Source organism: Accipiter gentilis, chromosome 4, assembly GCF_929443795.1.
Source record: "Accipiter gentilis chromosome 4, bAccGen1.1, whole genome shotgun sequence".
Classification (NCBI taxonomy): Eukaryota; Metazoa; Chordata; class Aves; order Accipitriformes; family Accipitridae; genus Astur; species Astur gentilis.
The window spans coordinates 40,661,035-40,677,022 of NC_064883.1; the positions used below are offsets into that span (position 1 = coordinate 40,661,035).

Below are 15,988 nucleotides of genomic sequence, written 5' to 3' on the forward strand. Positions count from 1 at the left end.
AACCAGTTTGGTGAATTTGCTGATTTTGACTGTGGCAGAAGTTAAATGGCACTCCAACTTTTGTCTAAAAGCAGTTTTCATGTGCTTTAGACTAGTGATTTTATTTGTGAAAATTTATTTTTGCCTTTTTTAGGGTTTTAGGGTTTTTTAGGGTTTTTTTAAGTTGGGTTGGGTTTTTTTTTTGGTTGGTTGGTTTTGGGGTTTGGGTTTTTTTACAATATTATTTTACTTTTCTATGTATTGTGACTGAGTATTTGGTTCTGACACTGAACATTTTAAGCAGCAGAATCCAACTTTTTTTTTTTCCTTTTTTCATACCATTCCCTTACACTGTGGTATTCTTTGCTGCTGCTTAGTTTCATGGGTTTCTGCTGATGCAAAGACACAGAGGAAGAAGATATCTGAGGTGCTGGAGAAGGGAGCAAACCAGGATAGGCATAGAAAAGGGCCATTCTTGAGACCAGGAATATAGAACTTGCACTAAAGGAGGAAAATAAAAGGCTTTGCTCATTTATCTTAGTAAAAGGAAAGCCAAGAAGGGATGTGATAACACTGTATGTATGAAAACATCCTGTAAGGGGTGGGAAGGGGATAAACACCAAGGAGGAAAATTAACTGAAGAACAACGTTGGCACAAGAACAAATGGCTATAAGCTCTTCCTGTATACGCTTTGAAATAATATTCTAACTTCCAGCATAGTTACTATAGGAGTGAATTTGTAGGATGGACTTCTAATGTTTTGAGTCACTTCAGGATGGAGCGGGATCACTCAGTGAAAGGGATTGTGTGGTTGCTGTTAATAAACGACTCTGAATGCCATAGTGCAGAAGCTGAATGCTTTGCTCTACACAAGCAGTTACATGTATCTCTCCTGTCATAGTCTTGCTTGAGCTCCCTGGTATTTTTGAGTCAGTTCCTTTAAAACAACCAAACAAAAAAACCACAACAGTTCTCTGTATGGACATCATATGAGTTCAGAGGAAGATCAGCTTTGGTTGAAGTTGCCGTTTATCTGTGGTATAGAGAATGGATCAATAGAACTTCTAAACTAGGTTCCAGAAAACTATCTGAATGTGCTGTATTGAATGTGTGTTGGGTCTCACCTGCTTTAGTTAGGAAACTGCTAATTCTTTTTCTGTTAAGCTTCCAGCTATGCCTGCCATTAGCTAAATCTCTTAAGTGGTATATTGAAATGGAACACTTCATAATTTATTAGAGTGTGCATATAGATTTATAATTTCTAATAAGAAATAGCAGTAATGCTATTTAGAAAATTTTGGCATGCATAGGGAGGGAAGGAGAAGAAATGTGTAAGGGGAGACTAGAGAGAAATTAAAATGTAAATACTGAATTATTAAAATCTTCAAGTTAAGATGCTGTAAGTCGTCATTCAGAATTTGAGACCCAACAGTTTATTAGACATGACAAAACCATTTCTTCAGCAAACATGGTCCAAAGTCCTTAAGACTTAAGCCTAAAATTTTATTTTTTCCTTAAAGTTTTATATAAATGATGCTTTGAGTTCAGATTTGTTAGTCTTCAGTAGAAGATCTCCTAAAGGTTAGATATTTGCCCTGTTCAGTAAGGATACAAATGTGGCTTGTGAAGATGCTGTGTACTCAATTTGAAAATACTTGTCTTCTGAATAATACTTTGGTTAAGCTGCTTGTTTAGGTTTGATCTTAAACTAGTTCCTAAAAGACTTAAATGGCTATCTCTTTTATAAAGTATGTGCAAACTGTGTATGTAGTAGGATTTATGCTTGCTTTAAAGAAACAGCAAAAGTTCAAATTGTTTACCGATCTTTCAGTGTAGATGCTAAGGATACAGGCTGGTTTTTTTCTTTCATTAATTGCATACCTTAAACCTTCCTTGAATGCAACTCTCCAGCATATGGTTGCTGATATTAATAATCAGACACTTAATACCATTTTTAGTTTCTTGTGTTTTGTGGCCTGCGTCTCGCAATCTTGAAGAGCATGCCTGCATTCCAGACGGGCGACATCTTAAATTAGATCTTTGTTTGGGATGCTTAGGGAAAAATCGTAGTGCTTGTTGTCAAGGGAAGATCTTGAACATGTTTTAGAAAATTCTTCAGGTCAACTTATTCTTTATTGTGGTGAAAATCTTAGAAGCATTATTAGGTTGCAGGCTGAAGTTGCTACCTTTATGCACAAAACCACAGTGATGTAGCTCTCCTCAAAGTACAAATCTTTAACTTTGACTGAAAGTTGATTTAAGTGATAGTGGGCTGTTTCAAAAGTGTTCAGTTGGACTTCTGATACTGTTTACCAGTTAGTCCCTAAACAAGGCAGCTCTTGCTTGTAAACAAGTAAGTTTCTCTGCCTGCCTGGACAAGAAACTTCAGAGTTACTATGATTAGCTCTGGAATGTGAAGTTTCTTAAGCTGCTCATCACTTTTGTCTGCCTCAAATCTCATGTAATATTTGTTTATCCACACTGCCAATGGAGAGCTACAGTAAAAAAGGAGTTTTAACTTCTCAGCCCATTTACCAGGACTTACTAACTCCAAAAATGAGAAACAAAATCCAGTGCAAGATTTTGAAGTGTGCAATGAATACAAGGAAGATTGAAACACAATCTGAATTTTTCATTGTTTCAGGCAGCTATTTATATTGGTTTTCTCTTACAAGTCTTAGCTACTACTGAAGTTTGAAGAAGTGGAGATATTTAAGCCTCAAAACAGAAAAGTGGATCTTTTGAAATATTCTCAGGAACTAACAGTCTTTTTTGTTCTTCACTAAAGCAGGATGTGCTTATGCAGTTGTGGACACTTGTCTCATTCCATGCTTAGGATCTTTACAGAAGGAGACTGTACGATGTCCTAAGGTTGCTTCGTTCTGTCTAACTGGCTTCTGGAATGCATTAATAGCTCTCTAACAGCTGGGGTGGGTTTTTGGTTTGCTTGTTGTTTCATTTAAGCAAACTGTGCCTTTTCTTCCCTACTTCTGCTATAGCAAATCAAATTAATAACAGGGTAGTTCTTTCTCAGTAGTAGTGATATTTAGTCACTCCCCTGATTTGCACTTGTCCAGTTAAGTGTTCCTGTCAGATTCTGGTATTCTCTGAAACATCATATTAACTCCAAACCACTTATGAATTCAGTTTGAAGATACTGTGAGGTTTAAAGTCTTGCAACAATTTCTAACTCTTACTGCAAACTCTTTGAAGCATGTTCTATTCCTGTTTTGAAGATCACTAAGGAGAATGCTGGATAAAAGGAAGCCCCAATCCTCTGAGACTCTATGACAATGTTTTCCCTGTGAAATGTCAAGCTACTGGTAAAAGCTCTTCCAGAGTGACTTGTAGAAAACTAAAGACATGTAGCATGAATTTGCATTCCATTCTGCACTAGCTGATTTGCATAAGGTGGACCTTGCAAATGTTCCAATTTTGAGAAGAGTTTGAACTGGACTTCGTATCTTTTTGAAAAGACAGTTGTCATCCAGTCTTGCAAACCCACTGAAAAAAAGACATCTTACTAGTTTTGCTGCAGCTGTGGTTGCTTGCTATGCAGCTACCTTGTGGTGATTCTACAGTATCTTTTCCACGTGTAGTAGTATCCATGCTTGCTTTGAAATCAGGGTCTCAAGCATACTGTGATTTTTTATTTTTTTTTAATTTTGTGTCTGCCCTCTTTTTTTCCATCCAGTTGATCACTTTATTCTGAGTAAAAACTGATTAGACTGAACTGTTCTTGACACAACGGTATTGGCTTTCTTCTTTGGTTTTGATGAGCTGCTTTTTAAGTACTTAAAATACACAGTTTTTAATAACTTGCTTTGATATGTACCTAAGAATTCTGACTGATTTTGAATTTCTTTGGCTTTCCTTTTGACTGGTACTGTATCTTCTCCTTCATGAACTTGCAGAGTTCAGGAATCGTTGTTTTTGACTAGGGTGACTCCTGTTTACACACATAATAACCTGCTGTCTCTGCATCAGACAACCCTTTGTGACAAGAGGAGAAAACATCTCAATTACCTTACTGATCTAAAGTGACTGAACAGTTGCACAAACTCTAGAATTCAAAAGACATACTAAAAAGTGTGCAAAAAAAAAAAAAGTGTAGATGCAAGCAGTCCTGAATGTTATGTTCGAAAGTGTCTTAAGCAACTAAGAATACAGTTCTTGATTGGATATGTTTTAAGATGTGTTATGGTTTCTTCTAGCTTGTCACTATTATTAGAAATGATTAACCATTTTCTGAAGACTCAAGCAACAAGACATTGTGCATTTACTTCTCTATTCATTTTTATTTACCTGTTAATGTAGCTATTCTCCCCTCTTATTTTGTGTAACTCTAAACCCTCTTCCTGCTTGTAGGGTGAGATACAGTTAGCAGGGTGGAACTCACTCACTCTAGTGTTGTCCCTGTGTGCTCACACTTCTTTTTAAAATCCTATTCTTCCTGTCATGTCATGTATTCATGCTTTAATATGTAATTGAATTAGTCTTGGATCACTGAAGAAGCTTCTGATACTCATCTCTAGATACGCTTCCTATCACTTCTTTGTATCAGAGTACCTTACATCTGTAAACTTACTATGATCTTTCTTTAGCTGCCAGCTCATGCATTCCTTTAGATTGGGGTGGGAAATGTTCAATCTGCAACATGCATATCGTATAGCCTGTGGCTGCATGAATAATGCTACTGTGTAACTTTAATGTGTGGTCTGCCAGGATATTTTAAAGCTCTTTGCAGCTTTCAGAAAAAAAAAAGAAAAATCTTGTCTCTGTCACTACATCCTCTCTTTTTGGTTCCTTGCATTTCAAATCCTTGCAGCTTGTGATGGAATAGTCAACTCCTATTACTGTCATCATATTACTTCCTATGCATTAGACTTTAAACCTGTTTGGGTTTTTTTCCCCTCTGAAATTAGAAGTAATCCTTTGCTAGCTTTGGTTGCCATCTCTCCAACGAAGTTGTGCCGAACATGTTCTAGAAACTTAATGATGATTTATCTCTTGCCACTTAGAGTAGGCACCCTTATAACCATTTCTTCCTACTTTTTCCATCTTTTTTTACAACTCAGCCTTATCCTGTGACTGATTACATGGGTGGTTATTTTGGTCGGGGTTTTTTTCTTCTGAGAAAAGTTTCCTCTTGAATAAACAGAAATCAAATTATACAGTACAACATTGCTTCTTTTTTCTGTGCTTGCCCTTCTTAAACTATGTTAGTATTCTTCTACCAAGTCTGACATTGATTCAGCTTCTGGTGTCTTGTTTCTTGTCCGCTGTTTTCAGTGTTCTTGGCTCTTTAGCAGACAGCTCAGCAGACTGGAAAGTCATGCCCTCTTAGGGCATTATTCTGTGACAAAATTGCAGTTGCTTGTTGTTCTCTCCCAGTCCCTCAGTTCCCATGCTTTTCACAGGATATACCATGTACTTTTTAATTTGTCTTTGTATCATTCAAACCTATCTAAAAGTCTAACAAATTAGTCATATTTCTCCTAGAGAAGGTAGGTTCAAGTAAAGCTGTTGCATGTGATTACAGCAACATACTGTTTACAGCATAGTACTGGATTCCTTTTCAGAATCTGTTCCTGTCTTGTCCCTTAGCTGAGGAATGCTGGTAAAATCCTAACTGAGTATTTGTTTTCTGCAATGTTGTTCTTGAAACCCGTCTTCATTCAGACGCCTCCATTTCTCTTAAAAGTCATGTTCCAGGGTCTGTTGGTGAGCTTGTAGAAACATCTGAGGAATAGTTTGTGGTTCTTGCTATGTAGTGTGTCTCTTGTTCTTGAAGTGGATTAACTATATCCATTCTGGATAATTTTTAGGATCTGTTAGAGGTGTTGTGTTAATGACTTTTACACTAGGACTATTACCGTTTCCTTCATTGTGAAAGTTGTGGGAGAGGTTGTCAAGGATATTAAGGAACTTATTCGGGAAGTTCAGACTGGGGGTGAACAGAAACTTTATAGCCAGTTTTGGTGACAACTTTCAGATAAAAATGCAGGCAGAACAATTTACAAGGTTAATGATATCTTTCACCTATTGTATACTCTGCCAAGGGTTACCTGTAACAGTAGGGAGAGAGGGTAACTCATTCTGGCTTATTTAAGTGATTAGTCGCTGTGGTGTCTTCTGCACCATTTGACATAGCTAACCTGATCTAATGGCTAGCTGCCACAGCAAGGATGGTGTCCTTGTACTGTATAGCTTCTAGTGTAAGGAAAGAGGAGAAATAATCTGCTTGCCACACGGCTAGATATGGGAGCTGAATAGACCTAAAACTGGCACTATCAGGAAGCTGATAACTTGTGACAAATTCAGCTTTTCCAGCCAACTTGTGGAACAGTTTTATATAAATCCAGAAGCAATGCAAGGGAGGGAATGGAACCACACAGCCAGTGCAAAGGGATCAGTGGCTGCTGCTACTATGCTGCGCTGCTGCTTAGGCTGCTGTGGAGCCTCATCTTTAGACCTGGCCTTTGAAAAGGTAGAGTTACTCTCTATTTGCTGACAAAGGAGTGTTGGCTAGGGATGTGAAAAAATTTCTCTTTTAAATTGCAGCTTAAGCCAGAAGTACATGAACAACTCTCCAATTCCTGTTTTCACTGTGATGATGTGTGTTTGTCTAAGGTGTTTTTTAAATTTCTGTGTCAAGAAAAGACTATATATACTATTCTGCTTGATTAAGTGATATAAGAGAGAATAGTATAGAGTGCTTTTGTTGGTATAACACCTCGTTTAGTAAAGTTTATCAGCATAATTATACCAGTAAACTTCACCTAATATATTGCTGTTGGATCAGTTCTGTAGTAAACATTGGGATGAAAAATATCTTTTGTCTCTTAACTGTAACATTTTAATTTTCTAGCATCTGAAATGTGATTTTTCAACATACTACTTGACTTTTCTTATAATAGGAGTGTTACCTGGAGTAACCTAAAGTACAGATATGTATGTGTGCAGTAACTGAAAAGAAAATGTTTTTTCCAGTAACTAGGTTATTTGTTACACGTGAGAATATCACAAAAGTACATTTCTACTTCCTTTCCCATTCCCTTTTGTCCACCATCTGAACTGGCTGAGAGGAGATGGTTATGCTAATAGTAGTGGAGCTGAAGAGTCTAGTGTTGGGTGCTGGCAGTGCTTAATTCCTGCTGCTCTAAGAAAACTCTTAAGCTTTTAAAGTTGCACACTTCCCCAGACTGATTCTGATTAAAAGTCAGGGGGGATGGTGGAATTATTGTGTGCATATATGGTTTCTGTCTTCTCTAATTTGTTCACCTAGCTAGACAGTTAGCTGAGTATATTTTTTACATACTGCTATTGGCTGGTTTTTCCTTGCTTTTTAAAGGGCTTTTAAAATTTGGCACTTAACTTCATAGTAAACTTAGAAATGGCAGTTATACAGTTGTTTAGGCCCATAAGAATGGTGCTTGTGTGCTTCAAATGCTTGAGAAGTGCTAGAGCTAACAGCTTTCAATCTAACCATGAGGAGCAGGGGTGCTATAGAGAGCTGCAGTGGCATGATTGTGGTCTGTGGTGGAATTAACTCTTTAAAGCAGATGAGAGAACACAGTTTCTGTGGAACCCTATGTCTTCCTTTCAAACACTCCTGGAACCAGAGACTAAACTTGAAATATGACTGGATACCAGTGCAGAAATACAAGGACCATAATATAGCTATAATATAAAATAAATAGGAAAGGTCATATTTTGTAGTGTTGAAATTAGGAAGCACATGTGGTCCAGGATCTTGTTTTTGGGGCCAGTCCAATATGAATGTAGAACAGAAATACAGTCTGTGGTTTGCAGTAAACACTTCTGAGGAACTTTCTGTAGGTTTTTATGTGGCAGTATTTGGAAGCTTTGCAATATGTGTTGACCATACATGTTACTGCATGTTCCTGTTCTTCATCTGCAGAAGCTTCTTTTTTTTTTCTCCTCTTTCTCTTCTTTTGAAGGCCTTGAAATTCTGAGAGGAAAGCTACAGTAGAAAAGCGCCCTGCATGGTGGCGAAGGTATGAATGGAACTGAAGGCATCTGTTCAGTAGATCTCTGAGGAAATGGCTTCAGTAATGCTGCAGAAGTTTCCCTTTCATTTATGAGGAGTACTCAGATGATAGTTCTACCTTAGAGCTCTCTAAATAGACAATTATACTTAGTACCAAGTCCCACTGCAATCTCTGAAGCAGTATTGCTGAATAGTTATTCTGCTAAAAAAAAAAATAAATTGTGAGGTTTTTGTAGATAATATTTACTGCCTGAAATAAAACGTTAAAGCATGTCTCATGTTAGTGAAGGGTGGGAGACAGGAAGGGAGTGAAAATCATTTGGTCTTAGGTGAGTAAGATTGGGGAGTGGCAGAAATATAAGCAGATTGATTTTCCATTCTTTAAAGAATCTCTACCTGTAGGAATAAATAAAATGCTGATGCAGAGAGATAATTTACTCTGTAAAAGACTGTATGACAAGGCTCTTAACTTCAGGTCTTAAACTGTCAAAAAATCTTGTAACCTTTCAGGTGACTTATGTTTGTGCTTTATTAAAAATTGCAGAAAACAGCACTAGGGATCTGGATTTTTTTTTGCCTTCACCTATGACTTGGGGAGAGGGAGTGCACATGGAGAATGTCCACTTGCAAAAAAATAACTTTCACATGAATCTTCAAGAAATAAGGTTTCATGAGTGAACGCCCACATGGAAGTACACATTCAACTACTTATTAGTGGATTCTTTTCCTCCCTTCATCCTGCTCTAGATTAAGATGCCTCCTTCTGGGAATCTGCTCTGTCTGTGAGCCAACTAACTTCCAGATCATGAGCTGCAGAAGCTGAGGTTTGGCTGGAGGCAGTGTCCTAAGTCTTGATCTAGACCTAAGCTAAGGTCCTGCAAATGTACTCCATAAGGCTTATCTGCAACTGCCTTTGCCATGCCAGGGCAATCATAATCGTCTTTCCATCTTCCCACACCTTCCAAGAGTTGTTGCAGAAACAATATGAGAAAGGCGTACGCTGGGCTTCTGACGGAGGGAGAAGGATTACAGTTGATGGGAACGTCAAGGACAGATGGTGTTTAGCACAGTTGCAAGTCCAGTTCAGCTTCCAAGGAGGAGGAGGCCTTGCTAAGGAAGTCCCTGATCTAAGAAGTTGAGCTGTAGCATGTAGTCCTTCTCTGTGGCCCATCAGTGTGACACAGCTTAGGACATCTTAAGCATTAAATTGTGTAACTGGGGCTTCTGCAAATGAGGCTGCTTAAGTAAATCTAATTTTGGATACCTCAGTCACTTCCTCGAGCAGGAGCAGAGATTTTATGTCACTTCTTGTTCATGTAGTACACCGTTGTCTTATCAACATCTGAATATGTTACTGACTTCATGGTGAAAGAATGGCCAGTATATATTCACAGCTCCTGCATGTTGGGTGAATCATCTCCTATGCAGATCAAAGATGACATGCAGAGACTGAGGAAGATTTTTAAGTCAAGCTGAAAGGCATCTGTTCTTGTCCATCCAAAGGGAGTACTTCTTTGCAGGTACTGGATAAGACTGCAGAAGCTTAATAGTAGCCAGAAAGGATGAGTGTTTATTGGAAAAACAAGTAAGACTGGAACTAGAAAATAAAGAGGTAATAAAGTAGAAATACCCTAATGGAGATTAGGATGTTTATATTTGTATTTGCAACACAGTGATGATTGGATACAACCAAAAGCAGTAAGTTTGTCGTCTGGAATGTGAGAGGAACGGTAAAGAAGACTACACCCTGCCCACTTGTGCTGTGCAGGAAAGACGGGTGTGAGTGTACCCCTGAGATATGCTAAGCCTTCAGCTTGAGAGACCTTTTCTCCTTTGAGCAGCTGTATATACATAATGCACATACAATACCTGTACAAAGAATTAGGCTATGGCATCTGTTTAGTAATCCCAAGTAGTTGAAGGTGTTAGAAGGTCTTAAATATCCTTTCCAACAGACACTTGATGAAGTTATGTAGGACAAAGACTTAAATCAGTGCTGCTTATGTTTTGCATGTTTAGTTAGCAACTAATGAAACAGAGCATTATACTTACTTATAGTATAAGGATCCCCCGTAGAAATAAATCTCAGTTCCAGCTGGACAATTGGATCCTTGTTCAGATCCTGCTAGGGTTTCCTAGCTATTTATATGGGTGTTAAACAGTGGTCACAGATTGCTATCTTGTGCTTCTGAATCTTTCTAATTGTAACTTTCCAGTGTCAGTTTGGGTTGCTTTGTGGTGCTTTCTCTGAGTTGGAAGACAATGTAAGGTGAGACAGCACCTAACCAATCCCATGTACCTTAAGTCGGTGAGGATTGTTGAGGTCCAGCTGAAACTGTGTTTGGAGAGTTGGGAGTATATGGTAAGTTGAGAGGAGGGTTTATAGGCCCACCTTCACTGTGCTGGTCCATACAGAGTTCTTAACTGTGGCTGCCATTAACAGCCTTACCTGATTAAATCTGGCAACATGTCCTGCTTCATAGTTACTGTGCTTGCTATTGTGATACATTAAATTTGCATAATGTTGGTAAGTTGGCAAGACTGTATTGAGCAATGATGTGCTCTGCGAAGAGTGTAAATTTTTTCAGCTAAAAATAGTTGGTTGTTTTGTAGTTTATCAACTATTTGAGGTGTCCCTATGCTTGTTTCTACCTGTAGTATACTTAATTGTATATAAAGTCTCACAGTTAAAGCTACAGACTCAATAGGAAGTACGGATTCAGAATTAGAATAGTAATGTCCCTGGGTACATAAGGTTGTAGTAGTTTCTGGGTACTCGGTGAAGGTTTTGGAGAATGTCTGTTTCAGTCAGTGTGGGGAATAGACTTGGTCTGCAGGTGATTCAGTACTATTGGACCGCTGTCTTGCTTGCTGCAGCAATTGGAATGTATCTACTGAAAGAGGCAGGGGACTAAAACTGGAAGAAATCAGTTTCATCCTGTTCTGTTTTGTAGTGCTGGGGAAAGACATGACAGTGTAGCATCTCTCTAATGGTTACTGATCACGTGAGTAGCCAGCCCTAGTTACCCGTGATTTGACTTAACCATTTCAAGTGCAGTTCTTGTGTACTGTCCCATGGAAAAAGTTGAGATTAAAGTAGATACGGACTCTGTCACTACACAGAGGGACTGCATTTCACGACCATAACTTTCTAAAGACCAGAGTTCTTGGTATGTCATCTAAATGTTCTTGTAATATTGTTTTTAATGCTTAGTGTCTCATCCCCTCCCTGCTTCTAGTTTGTGTATTTAACAAAACAAAACCAAAAAAACCCAACAACCCCTCCCCAGCAACTCCTCAATCACAGGGTCATTAAATTAATTTTGTACAGACATTAGTTTATGCTACTGCAAAAGTTAGAGGATGATAATGTTTTAGTATATTATGGAGTTTCTCTGTCCAAAACTACCCTTTTTAACCTCTTCTATACATGCCCTTGATGAGTCAGTACCCATTCCCCATTGGGATCATCTCATAAAGGTTGCTTCCTACCAGCATTGTCAAAGTCTGTCTGCCTAGTCCCTTCCCTATCAGTTTGCTCACATGGTTTCCTAATCTCTTATCAATTTTTCCTAGCTCCTGCTATTTTTACTTCTGGTCCTGACCTTTATAGGAACATAAACCCAACAAATTATTTTCTTTTTTTCTTCTGCTTTGTCCTAGTTCGAGACTCTCCTCTGTATTCCTATGGAACTTCTATTTCACATTGCTTGTGTTTCAGTGGGAAAAAGGTGGTTTTATTTTGGGTTTGTTTGTTTTTTATATAGAGAGTAATAAGAGTTGGAGATGAAAGGCTTGCTTAGTATATAGAAGAGACTGCCTGTATCCTAGAGTAGCCACTTGCAGAGGAGGTCCAGCTTTGATTCTGTAGAATTGGACTAAAGAAGCTGTGCTGAGCCACTCTGTGGAAGCAACAAATAATTTGTCCAGTGCTAGGTGATCGATTTTGAGCAAATCTAGCAAAAGAGGATTTTGAGTTTTTTTAGCTTCCTAATATGAAGTTCTTCAGAGATCAGTAGGTATTTCAAGGTTGTTTTGTTTGTTTTCTTTTTTCTCTCCACTCTTCAAAAGTTTAACATGTGACCAAATTTTTGTGCATTATTGCAGGGTCTAAAGGGTGCATATCTGATGGAGGGGCTAGCCTTGATCAAGTTCAAGGTACCTGCTGTAAAGAATGGAGGGCCAAACTGCTTTTAAAAAAAAGTTAATGTACCTGAGCAGATCTGAAGAATGTATGCATATGCACCTAAACTCTGACAAATGCAAAGTAATTTAAGTTAGTATGCACTGGATTACATGTCCTTCCTACAGACATGCCACACTAAAACAATTCCAGCCAAGTGGATCCTATTTTTATAAATAAAGCGTTGGATTCGTGATGCTGTATGTGAAGTAGCCTGAAGAGAACAGAACTGATTACATAACTTGCCTGCTGCCTCTTTAGAAAATATGAAATTACTATGTGAAAAATGGACTGGATAGGGATGACATTGGAGAAATATTAATTTAAGGAGATTGAGTTAGTCAAGCCTGACACTACTTAAGTTTCAAACTGGCTTCCTCTGTACATAACTAGAGTTGAGAAGCATATTCCAATCGTTTGCTGTTAGAAAAACAAGGTGTTTTTTGAAATATAATTCTTCAGTATGGAAGTCCTTTCTCATCAAGGAAGAACAATACATTTTGTCTTTGTTATATTTAATATGAAAAGAAAGATAAGTGTGTGAAATGCAAAGTGCAAAACTGACTGTCTGTCCAGATCAGAAAGTGTGAATTTGAGTTTTACTTTAGGGTTGTCTTTCTGCAGTGGTATTCAGTTGATGTGGCATGTTTTTTGCTTTTTTTTTTTTTTAAGGTACTTAAATAAAACAACATAATGTTTTTACTTACAGCACTTGAAGAATCGGAAAGTGACATTTATGTGCGATTCATGAGGTCACACAAGTGTTATGACATTGTTCCAACAAGCTCTAAGCTTGTTGTTTTCGACACTACGCTACAAGTGAGTATTCTCCTTTCAGTCTGCCTTTGCTTGCAGTTCATTTTTTTTAAATGAGTGTTTCCTGAGTGTCAAATGAAATTTGATCTCTTGAAGAGAAATTCTCCCATAATGCTGTGCTTTGACTGTACAAAACCATATTGTTTCAACTGTATCTTACATGTTGTACTAGAGGAGGAGCTGAGGGAAGACTTCCTAGCAGAACAGAAATACAGGATATAATTGGTTTTGCAGTTGGAATCACTATCTAAAAAACTTTCAGATGAGCCCAAACTTATATTGGCTTCTTCATGGCTATCAGAATTTACATAAAGACATTTTATGTAAAGATCCCTCTGCAATAGTTAAAGAGTATCCAGGTGTTTTGAGCCTGTTCCCACTATATTGGTAAGACAATTTAGGACTAAAATAGATGGTTTAATTATGCAAATTATTACATTCTCCAGAAAATTTTTGTTTTCATTTTCTCATTTTGCTTTTAATCAGGAAATCATCTGCTAGACTTTTGGCTCTGTCTGAAGAGTTTGTTTGCCAAAAGAAGGCATTAGCTGCCTGCTATAGAAACAGACTAATCTGTTCTGCAGTGTGGTAGAAAGCTGTGGCTTTCTTTTTGTTTCCTGGATTTTGAATTGGTGTTTTTTGGCTTGCTTTGGTTTTTGTTTGTTTCGGCGCATTTTTCCTTTTAAAGATGCTCCAATTCTAGTTTAACTAAGCCCATTAAGTAATTTTGGTCTGGAATGTACTGCTCAATTAGACTTCAGCTTTCCACAGTCAGAGGCAACCATGTAATATATACTTAGTCCCAAAATGCTCACAGAACCATCTTGCATATCAGATAATCATATATAATGCTAGATTGAGTGCTATGATCTAAGCGGTGGAAAGCCTACATTGCACAAGGCAAATTAATGGGGTGGATCAAGAGCACTGCACATGCATTAGTCTGTTTGTACAATGACCAACAGCATCCTCCTTGAATTCTGCAGCATGGCTAAAAGAACTGGAGCTTCAGTTACTGCTCAGTACAAAAAAAGCAACTTCAACTTCAGCACTGGACTTTTTCAATTATCCAGGCATTTCGCTGGTGAGGGAGTTTCCTTCATCTTGAATTTATTTAGACTCTGAGCACGCTGAGGCTTCAGTGTGTTGCCTCTGATACCTTGGCTGAGTCCTTAAAGGTAAGTATCCTATCTAGTACTAGTGTTATGTTAAAACTTGAGCATGGCTGTGGTTAAGATTCTGCCCATGTGCAAAAGGACATCCTGCTGCTAGGGGATCTGGTAGCCAAGAAGGCAATGCTGAATGTAAGCTGGTCACTGGTGTCTCACGTCAGATTATTTCCTCCTTTACCCAGAAAGCCAGACTTCTGCTGGAAATATTTTATCCTTACGCACCTTGGTATCAGTGGAACAGTCTTATTTTCCTAGGGTTCTTCCATGTGCTTTACTGGTCACTGGATTTTGTAGTGAAAAGACACCTGATCTGTGATTAGAGGTGGAAAAAGGTAGCCTGTAGTCTTAGGGGAAGAGCTTTCAAGCACACAGACATCAGTTCTACAGAGTTTAAATGTTCATATTGTTAATTTTCTTTGTATATTCCACTTCTTGACTGTTTTGATAATAGTCTTTCAACTACATCTTCTCTTGCGTTTCACCAGTCACATGGATTCTGATTCTGCAAGCACTGTAAGCTCTAATGAAGAGTATCTGTTACATTTAGATATAATACTAATGAATACTTTTTGCTACATTCCTTTTCAGAGATTTCTTTCTCTGTCTCTCAGAAGGTTGCTTCTTTGGGAGGTTGATTGTGTTGACTTTTTCACCGTCTCAGAGGGAAAAAGGTCTGCAGTTTTTCCTTTCTTCTGCCCAAAAGAGAGTGACTCTCCACTCTGAACTAAAGAATTCAGACTCCTTTGACCGGAAAGGTTGAATTTGGGATGGTAGTGTTTACTGTCACTCTCTCAGCTCTTCTCAAAGACTATTAGCTTCTTTTTTGATTCCAGGGGATATTTATTCTCACACTATGAGATAATCTGTTGGGAGTTGGTACCTGCAGTTTGTTGGCATGACCCACAACCTGTTGAGTTCTCAGCTGTCAGTAGTCACCTGGGTCAAAGGCTTGAGCTCAGTCACTGTTGCAATTGGAAAGGTGAATTTTACTTATTCCATGAACTAGTTAACCTTGGGGCCATGGGGGCAGGTCACCCATTCCTTCTGGATTCCCAAGGTCTCCTGATGAATTACATAAAATCTTGCCAGATAACCAGTTTTCATTGCCGGAGCTGCGTTGGGATAATGCTGTTAACATAAAGAAGTTAGAGTTTCATCTTCAGTTGGTGAGCCAGCATGAGGTAATAATTGGAGAAGCAGAATGAGTGAATGAACCTTGTGAATTTTCACCATAAAGGAAAACAGGTAACTTAATGGTAATGGAAAAATTTTCACCAACACTCCACCAAAATCCCTGTCTTATTTGGGATCCCTGATGATGGTCATGGATTACAACTGGAGGAGAACAAGGCATGCCTTGGTCTATGATCATGGGGTCATATTCTCAGTCTGCTTCTCCAGGTATTTGAAGGCAGTGGTGGTAGAAGGGAAGTCTGTAGTTATTCATTCAGACTTTAGTATATGACAAATGTGGACAATATCTTGAACCTGGATTACTGGTGAGGAGCTTTTTTTCCTCTGAAGTGTATTTTTTTTTTTTTTTTTTTTTACTTTGCACCATTACATTTAATCCAAGTTGCATTACTGTTAATTTATAAAGTCATAATATTATTGTAAAGCAGTAGTCCTCTTCCAGCATTGGCACAGTCTTCCAACTTCACAGGTTTCGCAAATCTAGTAAATTAGAGGGTTATCTAAGAAATCATTAAACAGGTTGCTCATCCTGGGCTACACTGCTGGGAGGACTTCTAAATACTTCCCTTCAGTATTTACCTTTGTAGTTCTTTACGTAGCACCTTGTATTAATGTTCCACCTTCAGTAT

General features: G+C 38.2%; 1 protein-coding gene across 1 annotated transcript in view; it reads left to right on the top strand.

Annotated features, from left to right (window-relative positions):
* Positions 1–15,988, top strand: part of PRKAG2 (protein kinase AMP-activated non-catalytic subunit gamma 2) — a 226,409-nt gene that overhangs the window by 177,673 nt on the left and 32,748 nt on the right. Inside the window, exon 6 of the mRNA XM_049799132.1 lies at positions 12,887–12,996. Within this exon, the coding sequence (XP_049655089.1) occupies positions 12,887–12,996 (110 nt within the window). The remainder of the gene's footprint in view (positions 1–12,886; positions 12,997–15,988) is intronic.